Source organism: Sebastes fasciatus, chromosome 22 (genome assembly GCF_043250625.1).
Source record: "Sebastes fasciatus isolate fSebFas1 chromosome 22, fSebFas1.pri, whole genome shotgun sequence".
Taxonomy (NCBI): Eukaryota; Metazoa; Chordata; class Actinopteri; order Perciformes; family Sebastidae; genus Sebastes; species Sebastes fasciatus.
In genome coordinates, this window is record NC_133816.1 from 1565001 (window position 1) to 1587382 (window position 22382).

Genomic DNA, 22382 nt, shown 5'->3' on the forward strand with positions numbered 1-22382 from the left:
CATACTTTACTAAATGAACATCATGCTGAAGAAGACTTGAAACTAGTGATTGAGACCATAAACTCATGTTTACAATGTTTACTGAGGTAATAAATCAAGAGAGAAGTAGGCTCATTTTCTCATAGACTTCTATACAATCAGACTTCCTTTAGCAACCAGAGGAGTCGCCCCCTGCTGGCTGTTAGAGAGAATGCAGGTTTAAGGCACTTCAGCATTGACTTCACTTCTCAGACCCGGAGGTTGCCACTGATGTGGAGTAGTAATAGATTTATATAGATTTGGAAAAACATATAAGGAACAATACTGTCCTCACTTTCCATGTTGTGTCCGCTTGACGTTTATTAAAAGACAACTCCAGCATTCCTCCGCTTTATATACAAACTTTCTATATCTAAACACTGGAGACGACTCAGCGGTTCCTCATGTTTGTTTTTAATCCAGAATATTTTCAGCAATTATTCAAAATGTGCTGCAGACGCTTTCTGGTGGGTCTCCTCACCCGTATATTTGTTTTAGCCGCATTCCCAGGATGAGACTAAATATTTTAAATTCAAATTAAAAAATCCCCCCCACACACACTCACAAATACACTCTCTTGCTTGAAGAGGTGCCAAGAAATGCAGCAATAATTGTTTTTGCTTTGCTCAAACAGTCCCCCAATGAGTCAGGCGCCGTATAAATTGTTATATTTATATATTATATATATTATAAATTGAGAAGGAAAGGGACAACATATTAGAAATAAACAGCTCAAAAAGCTTCTAATATGCTGGCTGCATCATATGAATAACTGTCAGTTAAATTCATATTTTGAGAGGGAATACTGAGGACGAACACATACAGAAAATAAAGATTTAGTGTTCAATATCATTTCATTTAATGTTGGTGGCTTCTTAAACATACATACATTTTAGAAGCCTATAAAAACACTGAAAAGCAGACTTGAACGGCTCTGAGTTAAGAGTCTAGCAGCTCAAGAAAAGACTACAGAACCAAGAGAAGAAAGAAGAAAAGAAACTTCATTACAAAGAAAACAGACGTCAGTGCACCGCCCACAGCGTTTGATTGACAGGTGATCTTTGGGAAATCCAGCTGCTTTACACCAAAGACGTTCCTACCACCTTAAGCTCCAGTAATACCGTTAATACCAGACTTAATCTGTGAAAACAAGCCCCTCATTACAGACTCCACATCAAAGCTGTGCTACCCAGAATGCTTAGTGACGGAGCATTGCAGCGCCACACTAACCCCCGACCCCGAGGACGCGGCATCCTGTCGAACCTTAACCCTCAGCCGTCATCTATACATCGTAAAAAAACACACACTCCAACTCCCATAATCCACCACAACAACACTCGCATACACAAAACCGGGTCTTTCTAATCCACCATAAGACCGACACTCAAACAGCGACACTGAACCTCACTCAGTCACACACTCAAGTGACTGTGTGATGTTCTGGTTGTCACATGAGGTTTGTGTATATGTACACACCAAAAGGGGAAAAAGTCTATTTTGGGGATGGATTAGTGCTCTTTGGGTTGATATGGGGACGACACAGATACTCAGATGAAAACAGTAGAACTCAGAGAGGTTTCATGAGGACACTCTGAGGCTGTAAGCTAATAGAAACACACACACAAAAACACAAATAAACACTAAAGGAAACAGTCTTCTAATCTGGTTATGCAATTTGGGACACTTAAGCCCCTTTTTCCGTACACATGTGCTGGTTTGGCTCGACTCGGTTTGACTCGGCACGTCAGCCCAGCATGGCACGGGTTTGCATCTCCATTACTACAGGGCTACCCGCTTGAAGGTGTGTGTAACCATGGCTGTGACTAGTGGTCAAAGGAGCGGCTGTAAAGCGGTGGATTAACACAGTTCATTTCATATGTTCTTCACAATAAAAGTCCCACATTCATCTATTTGGATGCAGAAACAGCAGATAGCATTGTTTCTGACTTGCAATACTAGATTCACAACAACAACAACAGATTCAACATTTAATACTCCATCCCCACAGCAGCCATTACTGGAAATGTGTTGCTGGGTGCTCAATAACACAACTTCCTATCAAGTAAATGTAGGTTGACCTGGAGGAAACAGACAAACTACAACAACACCCACCACTTACTTCCCCTCAGTTCTTCGCTGCCGGACTACTAACACAAAACAATGCATAGATCTACACATCCACACTAAAACAAAGTGTTGCGTGGAGCTACAGCTAAAGGTATTATATCTGGTATTTAGGGCTGTCAATCCATTCAAATATTTAATCGCGATTAATCGCATGATTGTCCATAGTTAATCGCATATTTTCTATCTGTTCTAAATGTACCTTAAAGGGAGATTTATCAAGTATTCAATACTCTTATCAACATAGGAGTGGGCAAATATGCTGCTTTATGCAAATGTATGTATATATTTATTATTGTAAATGTTGGAAAAAATTAAAAACACAAAACAATGACAGATATTGTCCAGAAACCCTCACAGGTACTGCATTTAACATAAAACAATATGCTCAGATCATAACATGGCAAACTGCAGCCCAACAGGCAACAACAGCTGTCAGTGTGTCAGTGTGCTGACTTGACTATGACTTGCCCCAAACTGCATGTGATTATCATAAAGTGGGCATGTCTGTAAAGGGGAGACTCGTGGGTACCCATAGAACCCATTTACATTCACACATCTGGAGGTCAGAGGTCAAGGGACCCCTTTGAAGATGGACATGACAGCTCTTCCTCGCCAACATTTTGCGCAAGTTTGGAGCTAGTATGACATGGTCGGTACTGATGGACTCATCAGGTTTTTTTAGTTTCATATGAAACCAGTATCTTTAAAACTGAGCCGCTACAACCTAAAAAGTTATGTTAATACATTAAAGAAATTAGTTAAAACAAATTTGCATTTTCAGCATTGCTAGTTAGCAGTGCAAAGTTAACATGAGCCATGATGATGAGAATAAGACCCAGGTTGATAAACACCCAAGCTCTTTATTCAATCTTTTTATGGTTGTTCAATTCTTGGGATGGCAGTTAAAATATATACTACATGCACACACACACACACACACACACACACACACAAACACATCCCTGGCTGTGTGCTTCTAGTGGAGTATGGAAGCCATTAGATCCGGTGACCGGCGCTGACAATAGCAAAGGTTAAAAGGTCGGCGGGCTGCTGACGGACTGGATTGATCAATCAATGTCATATGTGTGTGCATGTGTGTGTGCCTTCTTTATCTCACACACACGCACGCGCACACGCACACACTTAAATAAGGGTGAAACATTAACGTCTTAATGTGCACTAAATGACCTCGCCCTCTCGACTGAAATCCCCCCCCCCACACACTCTTTATTCTCGAGACATAAGAGAGTACATTGTGTGTATTTTGACTTTCTGTCAGATCAAAGCTGCTTTGCCAGCTTTCAAACGCTTTTCTATCTGGGCTCCCATTCAAGTATTTTTATGAGAGTCATAACGGGGCCCAGAAATCGATCAAATTCATGTGAAATTCCTTGAGGCAAAAGCCTTCTTCTGATAGTAGATAAAGAAAGTATCTGTGGAATGGATACTAAATTCAGCCTTTTTGAAATGGTAGTTTGGTGGTTTGGTGTTGTACCTGCTGTAAGGCAATCACTGCCTATTGGTGGACAATAACTTACAATGAGTGCAAAGCAAAGCTTTCAACAGTTAATATAACAGTTAATAGATAGACTTGAGAAGCCACTACACAGAGATATGAGATTTATGTGCATATAAACATCACTCATCTCCAGTTAACACTTGTCACTGAAAAACAAACAGAAACCACTTCTAGAAAATGACCTTGAAGGACCTTTTAATAACGTTCTTACGTCTTTTCTCTTCATTCACCTTTTATTCCTCCTCACCATCTTCCTCTGTCCTCCTGACATTTCTATCCATCTGTCTGTCCCAGTTCATCCATCTTTCCTACCTATCACTCTCCCATCCATCCCCATCACACCCTGACTATCTCCAGTGGTGCCTTATTGTCATGAGAAATTAGTTGATGTATCGCGGCTTTTCCAATACAAAATGTATTTAAGCCACCCCGCCGGCATGAGACTCGCTTTGGTATTTCCTTCTCTCCCTCTCTCCTCCGGCTCCCTCTCACACACCCATACATCACAGACTCCACCCCCATCCAGACCTCTCTCCTGGGCGACTGTGTGCAGGGTTTTACCTGAAAAGAGAATTACGAGGCGGCCGCCTCCGTTAAATATGTTTAATATAGTTTTATAAATGCCGTTGCAAGCGGCAGTCTGCGTTTGTGAAAGCTTTGTTTAATAGTTGACAACCAATTGATAAATCATTGCAGCTCTAGTAATGGCTTAATTAAAAACTGAAAAACTGTTGCAAAAACCTGCAACGAAAAGCAACTTTCTTTGCATATTTCTAGATTTCTAACACATTTTCTTTCTGTTTTTCAAGGCAGTACATTTATCCCACAGTCTCCCAAATACAGCAAGGCTCTGCTATCCTGTCATTAAGAGTTATTCACCTTAAAATTGTTTAATTAGTCTCAATTTCAGTGCAGTTTTTTTATCCAACAGTGGTCAAAATGTTGTTCCAGAGGCTAAAAGTATAAAATTCTAGCATAGACACCAAATCTCTCGTATTAAAGGGAGAAGAGACTTTGAATATTGATTATCTGCATCTTTAATCAGCTTTCAGAAACCTAAATCCAAAACCAAAATCACTCAAACCCGGGAGATGAATAAACAACTTGGGCAAACTCCTCACAAATCCTGACCACGAAGAATGCAACACACCCACCGTCCCCCTCCTAACTGCACCCACAAATATTGGTTCCCCACTCAGAGGTTCCACTCGTCCCAACGAGGAGAGAACGTCAGGGGAAGTTATGACTCGCAAAATCCCACTTAACGTCCCCCTGGTCGCCTGACAAGGACGGGGAGGAAAAGATGGAGGGATGAAAGGATGTCAGACGCCACCGAGGGCAGACGGGAGGGACGACGACGAGAGAAGATCCAGTAAACAAAGAGACTTTTGTGTCATTTTAGACCACAAACTGGAGTCAACTTGCCAGGGTAGCCACGAGAGTGGACCGCATTGCATGGTGGAATGTGTGTGTGTGTGTGTGTGTGTGTGTGTGTGTGTGTGTGTGTGTGTGTGTGTGTGTATGGGTTTGTGTGTGTGTGTGTGTATGGGTTTGTGCGTGTGTGTGTGTGTGGTGCATTCTTTGGTTTGGGGCATGGCTACGTTGCAATAAACAGTAAACACATAAACACAGACGCACAGAAAACACACAAATTATGGCCCATAACAGCCCCGCTTAATCCGACATAATAGCTCGGAAACTGCTCGTGATGTCACAGCGTTAATAGCTGCAGAGCGGCTGGTGGAAAATGTTATAAAGAGGAATCAGAAACAAGGTGGGATTAAAAGAGTCTTTAGACAACAAGGACTGAAAGTGAATCACTGAACAACACTGAAACTGCCTCCTGGGGTTTTCTATATATATATATATATATATATATATATATATATATTTTTTTTTTTTTTGATTTAGAAATTAGCAAGACAATCATTGCATTTTCATTGTTGTTTAATCTGACTATTATTTCCTCAATAATTCCTCTAACTAACGTCAGATAATAGTGACAAATTTTGTTATATCAAAATAGTTGCTGATTACATTTTCTGTCAATCGATGAATGGTTTCATCTCTCAAGTAAACACCTTTTAGCTCCTCAAAACAAAATTATAAGTTTGATAAAAAAAAATATCTTCAATCAAGGTGCACTTATGCTGCATTCACATGGAATCAGGTAAACTGGATATCGTGTTAGTGGATGAGAGCAGGACTGTAAAATCTGGTGAGGCCGGCAGAGGTACCGGAGCTCCCTCACACCAGGAGAAAGTTGTTTCAGTTTGCAATAGAATATCAAGAGAAAGCTGAATTACTAGAATAAATATATAAAATGGCAGACACAAAATAATTTTATTTAATATATTTTGAACGCAGTAATCATACTCTTCTAAGCGGACGAGAGGTGGTCTCGGACCGTCTCCAAGGGAACCAAAACGCAGGCTGTCTGTGAGGGCATTTGTTGAGATGGACACAGGTAAAGGACAGGTTAACTTGACATCTGGGCTGAAGAGAAGTTACACAATATGATAAATAATGTCCACAAATATAGTGACATTAATATAAAGTCATACACCGGAGGACAAGGGATTCTTGCTCACAGTAGATCAGTGCCGGTGTTACACTGAAATCTGTGACCATCAGAATCTGTGACCGCAGGTAGTCAGCAACACATGAAGTGGCAACACCAGGGCTGACCCGAATGTTTCACAGCTTCTACCGTCCATGACATATTACACCTCCAAGTCACTATTCCAATGCTTCGTTTTTACATTTTTATTTTTTAATAAGTATGCCATAATAATGTATACATCTCAAAATAGCCCATGAAATAAGGAATAATCCAACAACATTATTCATTATTCATATTCAATTCAAATGACTAGTGGTCTTAATGCTTTTATTATTTTAATGTCCTGTTGTTTTGAAGTTGGTCTTAGTGTTTTATTGTGTTGTTTTTATGTTTTTATGTGTAACTGTACAGCACTTTGGTCAACTTTTGTTGTTTTTAAATGTGCTTTATAAATACATTTGGATTGGATTGGATTGGATAGTTATTGTCAGACGGATATCGCTGTTTGTTGTGTGTAGAAGTGTGTTTACAGTTGTGCGGCAGCGGCACTGAAACAGAGGAGATGGAGACAGACAGACAGACAGAAGAGCAAGTCAGCCTGCTGCTCCACGAGGCCTTGAATACCTTCAAAGATTTATCACTGCAGCTTTGAAGCCCAAAAAAAATGGTATTCGGGGCAGCCCTGCGCAACACAAGGTCAGTAAAATCTGACCCCACTGTGTCTGTGTAATAAATGAGGCAAATACGTGAGCGAAAACACACAAAACTAAATTGTTAAAAATCATAAATGTATTTCAATAGTTTTAATTTAAAGATATATTCACAGAACTCTAAAATAAAAGCAAGACAAGTACAGTGGGGTCACATTTACTGACGACAGCCGTCAGAAATGGTGACTTCATGTGTTGCTGGCTCTCTGCGGTCACAGATTCCGATCACAGATTTCGGTGTAACACCTGGTCAACGTGAAAACACTTTGACAGCAATATATGAAAGTCTGCGAATTCCCTGCATAGAAGTAGCAGCTCTCCAGACGAAAAAGATAAATTTGCTCCTTCGTACACGCCCCTCAGCAAATTAGTGTTTTTATTTGGTGCACTTTAATTTGTGCACTGTGTAACTGAACCAGACTAAAGAGAAAACCAACCAAGAGGAACAATTTCACTCTGATTTGGACTCGACAAACAGACTACGACTTGTGAATGCGCCCTTAGAGGACCAACGGTCCAAACAAAGCTGCTACATTTAATTCACAGCACAGATTTCCTGCTCTCCGTCTCTTTTATTCCAACTGAAGTTTGGTCTTGCGAGTGGTTTGCTGCTCACCACCTCCACTGAGCTATTTAGAGGGGGGGGGGAAACCCGGAACTGAAGGTCAAAATTTGCAAATCAGCAGAACACAAAACCCAACAGGGGTTTTAAAAACGGTTCTCCAGCACATCAAAATGCAATTTTGGTGTAATCTGAGAAAAAAGAAAACACGGCTGAGGGTGTGTGTGTGTGTGTGTGTGTTGCCCCCCCCCAGTGAGAGGGTAAAATGCAGAGCGCTGGACAAAAACAATAACAACTGCAGCAGCCTCAGGTCAGGACTTCTACACCCCCGACACACTATTCAACTATGACATACAGAATATCTCCTAATGTTCTTTAATATCACACACACACACACACACACACACACACACACACACACACACGTGTGTGTGTTTGAGGGTCACTGTACTGATGCACCAACACAAAGAGCGGTTGTTATTTCAGTGTGTGTGTGTGTGTGTGTGTGTGTGTGTGTGTGTGTGTTTGTGTGTTTGTGTGTGTGTGTGTGTGTGTGTGTGTGCCTGCAGACGTAGCCTAAAGAAACAGCTAAAGGCTCCACAGATCACAGATAGACACATTCCAACCCCACCCAACACACACTGCATCAATAGGTCGTTTAACCCTTTGATGAAAAATTTGTAGTCCAACTTAAAATCCCATGTAAACTGATCAGCCGTCGACTTGTTGAGTGAATCTGGTTGTTAAAGTTGTGAAGTTGGTTATATACTTTTTAACTCCAGATGTATATGTGGGTTGTAAATAAACTTGGGATGCTGTTCATATATTCAACTTGGGATGTAAATAAATCTGGGATAGTTTTTATATTATATTATATTATCATTCTATGATATATGAGTTAATAGAGGAGAAGTGAGAAAGGGGTAGGGTAATAAAAGTTTTTCTTCTACCTACTCCTTTTCGGACACTATAACTCTTGTTTTGTTTGTTATTATTTTGTATTTGTTTTTATTTATTATATGTTCGAAATAAAGTCTTTCATTCATTCATTCAATCTGGCAGATCAGTGTCATCTGGTGGGAGGCGTTGATGCTTCTCAACACTGGATGATAACAGAAGAAGAAAGTAGCTACAAAATCTGAGAATTGAAAACTAAATCTTCAGGAATCCAAGATTCAGGTTTGATATTTTAAAGCAAACACTATGGGAAGTCAATGAGTCAAATCATCGTCAGTAGGGTCTCAAATTAGCACCCGCCACCCGCCACCCGCCAAATGGGGGTACATTTTGTGCAGGCAGGGAAACCGCTAGAGATAGAAATAGAGAACCGGTTCCTGTTAAGAGCGGGTTCCTAGTTGACCGATTCTTTGGCATCTCATGCCTCTGTGACTATCGATTCCTCTGTACTGATGCTTTCCAACAGTTACGCTGCACAATGATGCATACACACGCTGTATCACGGTTTAGTTTGTTTTACCGGAGACACGGCGGAGAGAAAAAAAAGAGCACTCAAAAGCATGGCGCTACTAAACCCGAGGGGACGCACCCTATTTTTCCCTGATAATGCGACACTGTGATATTATGATGTATTCATGCTCTGCTCAGTAAAAATGACTATTGGGCGAAGGTCAATTACACCGTTATTATGATGTGTTCAAATCTCCTAAAATGACATTTTTTGGCAAGAAACTTGAATAAATCCAGTTTGTTTTCACATGAATATGAAATAGATATTAGAGAGGATTATGACCTGTTGAACTTCCTAACACTAGCTCTAAGCAGCTTGCAAAGATTTTGTAATGAAAGCAAATATTTAAATAATCATAATCATTTGAATTGTGTGTTTTTATGCAAATAACCGCTATAGATGACAATAAGAAAGTACAGCACAGTACCGTGTACAGTACCCTCCCTCCCCCCAAAAATAGGGCTCCCTGGAAGCTACGGTGTAATTGGAACTGTGGAATTTAACATTCATATCATGTTTTTTGTGTAAAATATATCGAACATTGAGTGACATCAGATCTAAAATGTTATTCCTTCATTTAGCGCAGAGATTTCAAAAGTGGCAAATAAAGAAATACTTGCCTGCCACAGTGGCAGGAATTGAAGAAAGTTCCCTCCAGACCCTGATCATCAGTGACCCCTCAGTTGACTTAGAATTCCTGCAATTGAGCCGTCATTTTTTTTTTTTAAGAGGCTAGATCTTTGAAGAACTTTGTGCTCTTGGAAACAATTGACTCATAAACACATTGGTTGTATAGATATGAATGGTGATGACACAGCAAAAAAACAGTCACACCCAAGCATAGTAAACGAGACGGGGTCCATGTTTTGACACATCGCCGCTGACCCCTCGCACTGAGGACAGTCCGCTCTGGTTGATAGTCACGTCGGGAGCCCCTTCCCTCCCCGCAGGGAGAGAGGGCACAGCGAGCGGCCATGGGAGGCGGCGAGGGGTGCTGCAAAGCTCCCAGCTGGAGCCGCGAGCCACCTTGACCCCGGGCCTTTCCAAGCCGAGAGACAGTTGAGGCACACCGTGACGCACCGTGACGCACTGTGTCGCACCGTGACGCACTGTGTCGCACCGTAGTGCCCTCCACCTGACCTCGCCGCTTCCCATAGCCGCTCGCTGAAGAGTTGAATTCCCCGGACAGACTGCGCTGTTAAAGAGGTTGAAATCATCCCTGAAACAGTTTTTTAGTTTGATTTTCTGATTGCCAGATAGTCTATATGAAGAAAAAATAAAAAGAATGAATGAATAGTGGAATCTTAAAGTTCAGATTGGAGTACAGCCCTATCTCCATGTCTCCACATAAAACTAAATGTACTATAATAAAGGATTTGATCCATATCACTACTCCTCATTCCAACTGTACAAACACTACGTTACACTTAGTCCACCTATGGAAAATACAACAATGTTGATGATAAATTCATTGTTTTATGTCAGCTATCAAGTAAAGAATTGCAAACATTGCATGATGATCTACTGCTTTTCTCTGCTTCTTGTCATTGTAAAATGAATACAGGCGATTTGAAGACGTCACCTTGGGCTCTGGGGAATTGTGCAAGGACTTTTAGACATTTCATAGACTAAACAATAGATTAACTGAGAAAAAATGAAATATTATAATGCTAGCAGTGGCCTTTATATCCACTCAGACAGCAGAAACAGCTCATCGTATGAGCTGACAGTTCCCTATACATCAAGTTTCCATCGTCCATCCAGCATATAAACTCTTTCATTGCTTGGAATGAAATATTCTCTTTCTATGGTGGTATACTGTTATTTCTGTTGCTGTCTTGAGTGAGAAGTTTTTGGTTTTCTTTGTAGACACCATAATGTGATTTCTGTTGAGCTTTGAGTACACATAAAATTGGAGCATGCATTTGCAAACTTAAATAAGAAATAAGGCTGCAAGTAATTATTATTTTTATTGTTGATTAATCTGCATGTCATTTTTTCCATTAATTGATAATCGTTTCTTCTATAAAATAATGAAAAATCCCAGTTTCCCTCAGCCCAGTGTGACTACTTATTACCTCCACTAAGGAGGTTGTGTCTTTGGTTCTGTTTGTTTGTCAGCAGGACCACGGAAAAAAACTACGGGCGCGATTTTCATGAAACTGGGTATAAGGATGCAGCATGGGCCAAGGAAGAACCCATCAAATGTTGGAGCGAAGTGGCCTTGGCGTAGATCTGCTCTCCGAGTGTCCTTCTAGTTTACATTGTTTAGTCTGACCAACAACTCAAAGATATATTCAGTTTAAACTACGTTAAACTGCAAATATTCACATGTGAGGACGCGTTTTTTCTTTATAAATGACTTAAAATAATTCCTTTCCAATCCTGCAAAACTCACTAGAATTTGTTGAAAACACGAATACTCTCATTCTTTCTGTCTCTCTCTTCAATATGCTCTACTGTGCTGCTGCAGAACATGTGTTTTTGGTTAGTTAGGACAGTTGACAAAGCAAGTCAGGGCAGAGGACATGGAAACAGTAGAGACAATAGCATCTCTATCTGATGGCATCCTCATCTACCCCCCGCAGAGCAGATTGCTACTGGAGGCTACCTTTACTGGAATGTAGGGAACAACACACACACACACACACACAGCTGTTTACCAACCCAGGACATTTGGTTGCATACCTTCGACCACATGTCAAAACATTCTTTTGTAAGATCCCTGGATTCCTGTTACTGTCAACAGCAGGACGAGAGAGAGAGAGAGAGAGAGAGAGAGAGAGAGAGAGAGAGAGAGAGAGAGAGAGATATGATATATTATCGTCTCCATCTTTGTTGCCACTTCTGGGCAAATCAAATTCCACACTGTTGTTTTCAAACATACATCTGAAGAAGAAGAAGAAGAAGAACAAGAAGAAGAAGAAGAAAACCCCCCTTTCAGCCACAAATAGAAAACAGGAGTCTCCTCCACAACATGCCCGCATTTAACAGTTTGGGTTTAGTTGAGGTGAACTTTGTCCACCAAGATATTTCAAAATCCTGCAGCAGAAGAGAGCAGCAAGTTTAGTTTCCATCAAAGTTGTTGTTTTTTTTAAGACAAAATCAATTATTTTAAGGAGTCTTTCAGCAATTGTTCCCTTGAGTGAAGCATCCATTGTCCAACTATCTATTGATAACCGCTGATACACTAAAATGAACTAAATGGGTCTTATTCTGTAAAAAAAAAAGCAAAACAACAGTGGCGACAGTGGGTACGTAATGTAATCAGTATCTACCGACAACCGCGACAAGCCTGGTACCAACCACGTCATGATAGCTTGTTGGGAGGAAAGCTAAATAACGCTCCAAAGTTACGCTAAGTTTTGGCGAGGCAGAAACTGGCATGGCCATTTTCAAAAGGGGTCCCTTGACCTCTGACCTCAAGATATGTGAATGAAAACTCTGAGATGAACAAAGTGAAAACTATATCTAATTCGATAAAACAGATGTTGATAAAAAAAATCGAAATTAGCATCTGTAGTACTCTCATACAACAACTCCTATATCTTACAAAAAATGATTCCTAATTTTTTGTGCGTTCTCCTACGAATGTCCAGCAACACATGACGCACTTGTCGATTTCCGCTCCGGTCTAATAAACTTCTATCTTCACAGGAAACAACTTGGTAAGGTTTAGGCAACAAAACTACTTAGTTAGGTTTAGGAAAAGATGGTGGTTTGGGTTAAAATAACTCTGGAAGTGGCGTAACTAAAGTACTGAAGTTATGTGACAAATAAATCAACATTGACTTCTGGTTTCACACGGGGTACAAACACCGGTCTCCTGGGTTAAAGTCTGTTATTTTGACCCACCCATCCACCCCGACCTCCTCCCTACGTGGCGTTTGGCGCTCTTTATACTTCCTGGTACACTATTACGTGCATTACATACGAATTGATATTGTGATATATATACCAATAACAGTGCATTACTTTTCGTAAGTATAGCTACGAAGGGTGTATGAAAACAGCCTGTAAGTACAGAAAGACAACATGAAAAACATGCACTGAAGAAGTTCATATACAGGATACATGAACCTTTCAGTGGGGGAAACCACATAATCTAACAACCACCAAATAACCCCAAATTTAAAAAACAACAACAAAGAATTCTCTCTCAAAACTAAATATAAGGAGCTCTGCTCGGACAAAGTTTTCATCACCAATAACCAAAATAGCAGAAGGACCTCCAGTCGTGGGTCAGCAGTGCTCTGTTGGTTTCAGTGGTTGATTCAGTGGTTCAGCCTTGGAGATGGCTCATTGTTGGCGGTTTATGAGAGGAGAATGAAGATGGCGATGAGTCCAGCTCTGTAGAACATGTGAACCACAAAGAAATAGGATTGTGTAGCGAGGGGCAGCCAAGCTAGTGGTCGGCTAATACTCTCTGAACACACTGGACCCTTTTCCTCAGGAGAAAAGTGAATGCACGCCATCCTGGTTTGAGTATCAAACATATAGTTATAGACTGTTAAGTCTAATGAAGCCTCCTTTCGCTCTTTGACATCTAAAACATCACTGTTCTCATACACCATTCGTAGTTATACCTACAAAAAAAAAATGCACTGTAATTTGTTTTCATCCCACAAAATCAATTTGTATGTAATCCACGTAATCGTGAACCAGGAAATATAAAGAGCTACAAACGCCACGTAGGGAAGAGGTCGGGGTGGATGGGTGAGTCAAAAAACACTGGGCCCAGCAGACCGCTGTTGGTGTTCAGTGTGAAACCAGAAGTCAACACTGATTTGTCGTTAGAGTTACATCACTCCCAGAGTTATTTTAACCCAAACCACCATCTTTTCCTAAACCTAACTATGTTATTTTGTTGCCTAAAATTAACCAAGTTGTTTCCTGTGAAGACGGAAGTTTACTTTGAAAAGACTCTATTCATGTAACGAGCATAAATTGACGCCTGCATCACATGTTGCTGGACATTCGTAGGAAAATGCATAAAAATCAGGAGTATGTTTTTCGTTAGATATCATATGAACTGTTGCATGAGGATTAGGGGGTGTAACGATTAATCTACTACATCAGTGTATCCATTTATATTCCTACGATCCAACTACATCGACAGGTATTCTGCAAGTTTTCCTTCACGGGGGACGTATATCGATCTAAAATCGACTGCAGGGTAAATAATCTATTGTAGCGATACTAAGAATTTGCACCATGTATTTAAGCACGACAAACTGAAATCAGCACCCGCCACCAATGCAGGTAAATTGTTGGCAGCGTGTTGAGTTATTATTATGAGGCGTTCAAGCTCTGTTCAGTAAAAATGATTATTGGGCGAAGGTAAAGTACAACGTTATCATGATGTGTTCAAATGTAATATCGTAAAATTAAGTTTTTGATGGGAAACTTGAATAAATCCAGTTGTTTGAAAGAGACATTTCCCCATTAATATAAAATAGATAATAGAGAGGGAGTTATGACCTGTTTAACTTCCTAACACTAGCTCTAAGCAGCATATTTTTTTTTAAATCAAAGCAAATATTTTGAAATAATCATTTGAATTGTGTGTTTTTACAGTACTGTGTACAGTACCCCACCCCCGAAAAATAGGGCTCTCCCAGAAGCTACAGTGTAATTCGATCACTGGAATATACCATGTATATGTTTTTTAGCCTCATTTGAGGTCCAACGTGTGGAAACGTTTTTGGCTTTTGCAAAAAGGGAAATGTCCTTGATAAATCACTCGCTGTTTGCAGAATATGCAACGGCCAGATAAAATACAACGGCAATTCAACTAATCTTTCCACGCACCTAGTGAGACTCCATGGGGCTGTTAAAACCGAACACCCAGGTAAGTCCAGCACTATTTGCCATTGATTGTTGTGTTTACTTGTTTTTATCCATAATTCATTTATCTCTGATTCCTGATTCCTGACCTGCTCTGTCCAGTATCAGATATTTATTTCACAGTCGCACTGATTCAATTTTTGGCAAAAAAAAGTTACTGGATCGATTTCAAGTCATCGATTCCTCTCATGTCGTATTGCTCTAGATGAGGCAAATATCGTCTTTGAATCATATCGGAACCACGGAAAGTGATACATATTGTATCTTAAAAATTTATCGTTACACCCCTAATGAGAATATGTTGAAAACATATATTAAACATATTAAATCTCTTATATAAAACATCACTGGAGACAAATTGTAGGTAGTTACAGCTCCTTCATCTCCATAATATCCACATGAAGACAATGAAGGCCACACACACAGTGAGGCTCCGCTTCAGTCCACTCAGACAGACTCCTGTTCAACATGTAGAGACTGATGTTCATTTAGATAGCAGACATGTCTGGAGTCCAGACAGTTCACATGAGCAACTGGCATCCATCAAAACAACCGTGATTGATTCTTATAATTCACAGCATTAATTCAAACAAACTGACTTATCACTGCAAACCCCAAATCATCAGCCAGTCAGATTTAACAATGCCATCCTGGAGATTTTAAAGCACACATTTTTTTGGGGATGACAAACTGTCCCGTGGGAACGCTGCCTTGAAGTCAGGGAGCCAGAGACACAAATATGTCCTAAACACAAATCTACAGTAAATCATAAAACCACATATGAAAGTGAGCTGACAGCCCAACAGCAGCTGTTCTGTCAAATAAAACAATGGAGGAAACTCACCACGTGGTCATCGCAACCACATTTGACACAATAAGAAATGTCCCAAACACATGGGAAGACAACTAGTAGAGTTTAATATGACAAATGACCATAAAACACGGCTGTATGTCTTTTAGTCTGTAAACATGCCCTCCTATTAAGCAGGAAGATGTGCTGACTCACTGAATGTCTGACTGAAAGCTAATGGCTAACTCGTTGAGCTGATAAAACCTTAAACTCACCGTGTCATCACACGTCTGATCACTGTCTGCAAGGACAACAAGTACTCAAGTCTGTGTATGAGCACTGCACATGTATATATGTAATATCTCTAGTCCACACCCATCCACACACACCCCACGGTGCTAATTTGTTATGCTCCTGGAGGAATGTTGACCAAATGGCTTATATCCCTCTGCTGTCTCAGACTTGGGAAGCCTCCCTTCCCCCTCCAGCAGCGAACACACTCCTCCAAAACATGGATATCCTGAAAAGGGCAACTGGCACATTTGTATGCACTCTATATGTCTCATGCACATGTTTCACACCTGCCCCAACAAACAGCATACTCACCCTGTCAAGGACACACTGGTGACTTGCACTAAAAAACTCCCAAAATTCACTTTGACCATCGTTCTAACCCTGACATAAATCTGTGACAATTGTGACAATTATTTGATTAATTGTTTATAAAATGAAGGTATTTCTAGGTACTTCTGACAGGGAGGAGACCACGGAAAAGACCCAGAACCCGCTGGGTTTATATCCAATCTGGCCTGGGAATGCCTTGGATTCCCCATTGAAGAACTAGAGGTAGTAATTAGTAAGTATTTAGAGGCTACTTTGCTTAGCCTGCTACCACCAGATGTGGATAAGGGGAAGAAAACAGATGGATGGATCAGGTGGCAACCTCCGGGTCTGAGGAGTGAAGAAAATGCTGAAGTGCCTTAAACCTGCATTCTCTCTAACAGCCAGCAGGGGGCGACTTCTCTGGTTCTATAGAAGTCTATGAGAAAATGAGCCTACTTCTCTCTTGATTTATTCCCTCAGTAAACATTGTAAACATGAGTTTATGGTCTCAATCTCTAGTTTCAAGTCTTCTTCAATACAGCATGATGTTCATTTAGTAAATGATGGTCCCATTTAGAGTCAGATAGACCATAAAGCAGGGGATGCTTTAGGGCGGGGCTACCTTGTGATTGACAGGTTGTCACGGCGTTGTCAGGTCTGGGAGTTGTCCGTGTTTTCATCTTACAACTTTAACCCTTTCACAGTGTGTTTTCTCTCCATAAAAGTTAATTGTAACATTTTGGTCGCCTAAAAATGTCTTATTCAGTGTTCGGTTGTACTTAGCTCCACCCTCTAGTGTCACTTCTGGTTCCAAAAAAACAAGATGGCGACGGCCAAAATGCCAAACTCAAGGCTTCAAAAACCACTGTCTACAAACCAATGGGTGACGTCACAGTGGCTATGTCCACTTCTTCTATACAGTCTATGGGGAGGATATACAAAATGGTTTTTTTTTAAATTGTGAAAAATGTTCACACAATTTCAATAAAAGTCCATAACCAAAATATATTAAAGGGACTGTTTGTAACTTTTTACACGTATAAATCTACCGGGTCGGTTTCCCATGCCAGTCGCATATGCGCGCTCGCGTGTGACTACGCTGTTCAGACTCCAACACAGACTACACGGAAGCACCAAAACCGCAAAGGTATATCTAATGAAGCCCGTCTGTTAAACAGTGTCAACTCTTCCTCGTGGAAGTAATGCACAGTGGACGTTTGTGCAGAAATAACTGCTGCAGCTCCTCCAGACCAACAGAGGTTTTCCATGTCTTGTGAAGTGACGGGGCTCCGCAGAGAGAAACGTTATCATCTCTGACCGGGTGCCGATGTCTCCCCTGTTCCTGGTCGGGAGGCTGAAGCAGGAAAAGCCAACACTAGGATCAGCATTGATTCATGGAGAGACCTTCGTCTGGTCAGCTAACATTACTGCCAAGCAGCTGAAATATAGAGTGATATTGTGCTTTTAGCTGACGTGTGTCGCCTCACTGTTTTGAGCGATGCTCGTTCAGGTATATTTAGAGCGAGCAAGCGCGAGCCCAACGCTGACTTTCGTTGACTTAACAGCCACAGGTGTCGCTGTTAACAAGACATTCTGAAAGTTACAAACAGTCTCTTTAAATTTAAAATGATATAATACAGAGAAAAGCAGCAAAATACACACATTTGAGAAACTGAAACCAGCAAATGTTTGGCTGTTCTTGCTTGATATAAGGGCTTAAATCGATTCTCGGTATAGTGCTGGACTAATTTTCTGTCGATTGACTAATTGTTTCAGCACCAGCCCCAAAAATGATACTGTGACACTCTGGTATACACCGATCAGCCATAACATTCAGACCACTGACAGGTGAAGTAAATAACAATGGTTATCTCGTTACAATGGCACCTGACAGAGGGGGGGGGGATATATTAGACAGCAAGTGAACATTTTGAACTTTGAACTTTGTGTTGGAAGCAGAAAAAATGGGCCAGCGTAAGGATGTGAGTGACTTTGACGAGGGCCAGATAGTGCTGTCTAGACGACTGGGTCAGAGCATCTCCAGAACTGCAGCTCTTGTGGGATGTTCCCAGTCTGCAATGGTCAGGACCTACCAAAAGTGGTCCAAGGAAGGAGAACCGGTGAACCGGAGACAGGGTCAGACCCGAGGCTCATTGATGCACGTGGGGAGTGAAGGCTGGCCCGTGTTGTCTGATCCAATAGTAGAGCTACTGGAGCTCAAACTGCTGAAAGAGTTAATGCTGGTTCTGATAGAAAGGTGTCAGAACACACAGTGAGGAGCAGTTTGTTGCGCATGGGGACCGGTCAGGGTGCCCGTGCTGACATAATGTTATGGCTGATCTGTGAAAATCTCAACATGCTACCATCTCATCCCATATACGAGGTCTTGTTTTTTCATTTGAAGATCCATATTCGGGTCATATGATGGCAACTTAATGACAAGTGAGCAAACTTGGATGAAGGCTGAAAGACGTGGAAAAACCATAGACTGTATATAAGAAGTGGACACAGTCACCATGACATCAACCATTGGTTTGTGGACTGCCGTTTGGAAGCCTCAAGTTCGGCATTTTGTCCGTCTCCATCTTGGATTTTGGCCGTCGCCATCTTGGTTTTTTGGAACCAGAAGTGACACGAGAAGGTGGAGCTAAGTACAACCGAATGCTGAATAAGACATTTTTAGGCGACCAAAAATGTTATAATTAACTTACATGAAGTGAAAACACACAGTGAAAGGGTTAAAGTTGTAAGATGAAAACACAGACAACTCCCACACCGGACAAAGCCGTGGTATCAACCTGTCAATCACAAGGTAGCCCCGCCCTAAAGCATCCCCTGCTTTATGGTCTATCTGACTCTAAATGGGACCATACTTTACTAAATGAACATCATGCTGTATTGAAGAAGACTTGACACTAGAGATTGAGACCATAAACTCATGTTTACAATGTTTACTGAGGGAATAAATCAAGTGAGAAGTAGGCTCATTTTCTCATAGACTTCTATACAATCAGACTTCCTTTAGCAACCAGAGGAGTCGCCCCCTGCTGGCTATTAGATAGAATGCAGGTTTAAGGCACTTCAGCATTGGCTTCACTTCTCAGACCCGGTTGCCCACTGGGAAAAAGCTACTAGTGGGCCATGAGTTGAGATTGCTTTTGTCAAATAGACATAAATCTGTATACATAATACATTAATTGATCAGGAAAGTTATTTAACTTTTGTATTTTCCTGCTTTTAGTGACAAAAAGAGTGCTTTCAGGTGGCATGAGGAACGCTTTGGCAGCCATATTGGAGGTCTTCAGCTCTTTACTTGTCCCCCTCTCTCTCGGAAGTGAGAGGATTATGACTGTATTCAGCTGTGGTCCACACAGACACAGTAAAGCTCTGTGTGTGGAGGCTGAAGGAAACCCTCTAAACCTAAAACACATCATGTCTTTCATACACACACCTCAACTCTGCCTGTTCCTGTCTTTCTCCTCTTTCCTTCAAGGACTTAACACTTAATCATTAAACACTTTTCTGCACCACATTTTCCTGTCTGGCACTCACCGCCTCGGCTCCTTTATTGTGTGTTTTAACTAGCCACTGGACACAAAACAGCCATAGAGCGCAGTTTGATTTTTATCTCCTTTAGCAGTCCCAGTCACATTTTCCCAGGGGCTGCTGTGTGTGTGTGTGTGACTTTGTGTGTTTCCAGATGACTGAGCCAGGCTTTTCCATTCCCCGCTGTGGTGCTGTGGTCAATATAGAAGTCCAACATTTGCACCACCGCTGCTGCAACTTTGAAGGAAAGACTGAGAGGGGGAGAGCAGAGGTTGAATGTCATGCCGGCCTACTAATGCACTGGACTGAACACACACATACACAGACCACCCCCAGCAGAACACACACCAATAATTACTTGCAGTAATTCAAAGACACCCTCCTTATTTCCAGCAGCTCACCGCCCGCGGCGTGAAACCGTGAGAAGAGGCCGGGAGGAAACGTCGGCCCACGCGACTTTATCACACAAGACGAGGGTCAAAGAAATGTGTAAATCTCTTACAAATTCCCCTAAAACACACCTGAAATTAACCTCCTAGAGCTCTGCAGAAATGACAACACACCACATGTCATTCTGCACCTCTATCTCCCATACTTGGTTTCTTGGATACATGTGACACAGAAGCATAAAGCAATTCAGAGAATCACAATCTTTCTCTTCAAGGATTTGATTATTATTGTGTCATGCATAAATAATATGCCCCTCCCAAACGGGCTTACAAAACACCACTATTTAGAAAATAAAGAAAAGACAAAGGCAGAAACCAGAGTTGCAGTATAAATTACAAATAATACTAAGCAAATAAACCATCCTGATGTTTTTTCCAAGCTTGAGAAACAAAAGTAGCCGACTTTATAAGCATTCAAATTAAATAGACGTTCCATGTCATCATCTGAGCACCAAAACATTTCAGGATTTTGAACAGACACTTAAACTAAAATAGAAGTTATTATCTCATCATAGTTTGGAAAATACAGAAGAAAATGTGATTCATTTTCAGCTTCTCATAACTCGCACAACCGGTTGTCCTCCTTTTTAAATCTACCGACTTCAAGAACCAGAGGAAGGATTCCTGTTCTTAACTGTGCAGCTAAAGACCTTTGACTCTTTGATAAGTTTGCTATAACATAAGATTCAGCGCCATAATTGCACTTGATTTGAATATATGTTCATAATTCTGGTTTTAACAATATATCTTTCAACCATTTTTCTTCAAATCTAGCAAATAACCGTCTTCTAATTGTGTTCACACTGCATGATTCATTATTACTATACATATATTACAATTCAGCTTCCTCAAAAGTAGCATGAAGCTCTGTATATCAGGGATGTATCCCAATGGAGTATACATTTCTAGCCCAAACTCCATCTGAAGTGGTTTTAGTCGTCTGTCAACACTTGGGCAGTTTTACCTTGCAGTGAATGAAGTGACAGGAAGATGAACAGAGCCTCATTTTGCCAGGGATCCCCTTGGGAACCCCTTTTAGCACATCTTTGACCTCCAGGTTTGAGCTGCTGCTTTACATTATATACATAGGGCTTTTTATTCATACCCAGTGACAGCTGACAAACATCAACTGCTCCATATTTGCCTTGGACAATAACTTATTATTCTCTGCAGGAGAGGAGGAGGAAGACTGGAACTAGCTGTGCACAAGTCAAAAATACACAAGAGGATGCAGGAAAAGCAGATATTTTAAAGGACTTTTTTGGGTTGAAAAGTTTAAACCAAGAGACCAGCAGCCAAGCAGACTGAAAAGCACATATGAATGAGAGAGCAGTCACACAAGCCTGCAAACCACAATTGCTGTTTTGGTGGAGCCCCATGCAGTTTAGCAACAACCACATCCTTACTAAATAAAATCCATACAGTCAATTTGAGTGAAATGTTGTGCAAATATGACACCAAAAGTGTAAATATAAAGAGAAATGTGAAGAAAATGTCATGTAGAATGTAACATCGTGTAGTATAAACTCGCCGTTGGTACTTTAGGAGCACTTTGGAGCACTTTTAGCTCATGTACTTCACATTTACAGACATCATGTCACACTTACTTTAGTGATGATGAGTGGCTCGCCGTGCTCGAGCCCTCCTTTCAGCGTGAACCCCCAAGGCGCGCCCCCGATCAACTGGACCTGAATGTGGTGGAAAGAGACGAGCTGCTCCACCGTGTCCATTCTCTCCCTGCGGGCCGGTTATCCGGTCCTCTTCTCTCTCTCTGTCTCTCTGTCTCTCTATTAGACTAGCTGGAGTCGTTGCTGCTAGCTAGCGGCGCCGGTAGCGGTCCCTCGGCTTCTCCATCACCGCTCACACAACACCAGCGAATGGATGGACGGATGGATGGGTGAGGACGGAGTTAGTGGGAGAGGGGGAGGGAGGAAACTTTTAGCTAGTGTCAAGTTCGTCGAAGTTATGACCAACAAGGCGGTTGCAACTTCCGGTCAAGGTGTTTAACGCGGACGAAAAGTAGACGTTAGCGTCTCTCATAGTTCCAATCTCGCTCGATACTTTATCCCATGATTCTACTGATTATGTCCTTTGATGCTTTAAGCTAATGGCCCGCTTATTTCCCCTGAAATATCAAGTATAACGCTTTTATTTTGACATCTAAATCCAACAATTCCGGT

General features: G+C 41.2%; 1 protein-coding gene across 2 annotated transcripts in view; it reads right to left on the minus strand.

The window, feature by feature from the left end:
• The window catches only part of shroom4 (shroom family member 4), a 108542-nt gene extending 86438 nt beyond the window's left edge, over positions 1-22104 (minus strand). For both annotated transcript variants that reach the window (XM_074623110.1, XM_074623108.1), the window contains exon 1: positions 21810-22104. In XM_074623110.1, coding sequence (XP_074479211.1) covers positions 21810-21932 — 123 coding nt within the window. In that variant the 5' untranslated portion in view covers positions 21933-22104. The remainder of the gene's footprint in view (positions 1-21809) is intronic.
• Positions 22105-22382: the final 278 nt, after the last annotated feature.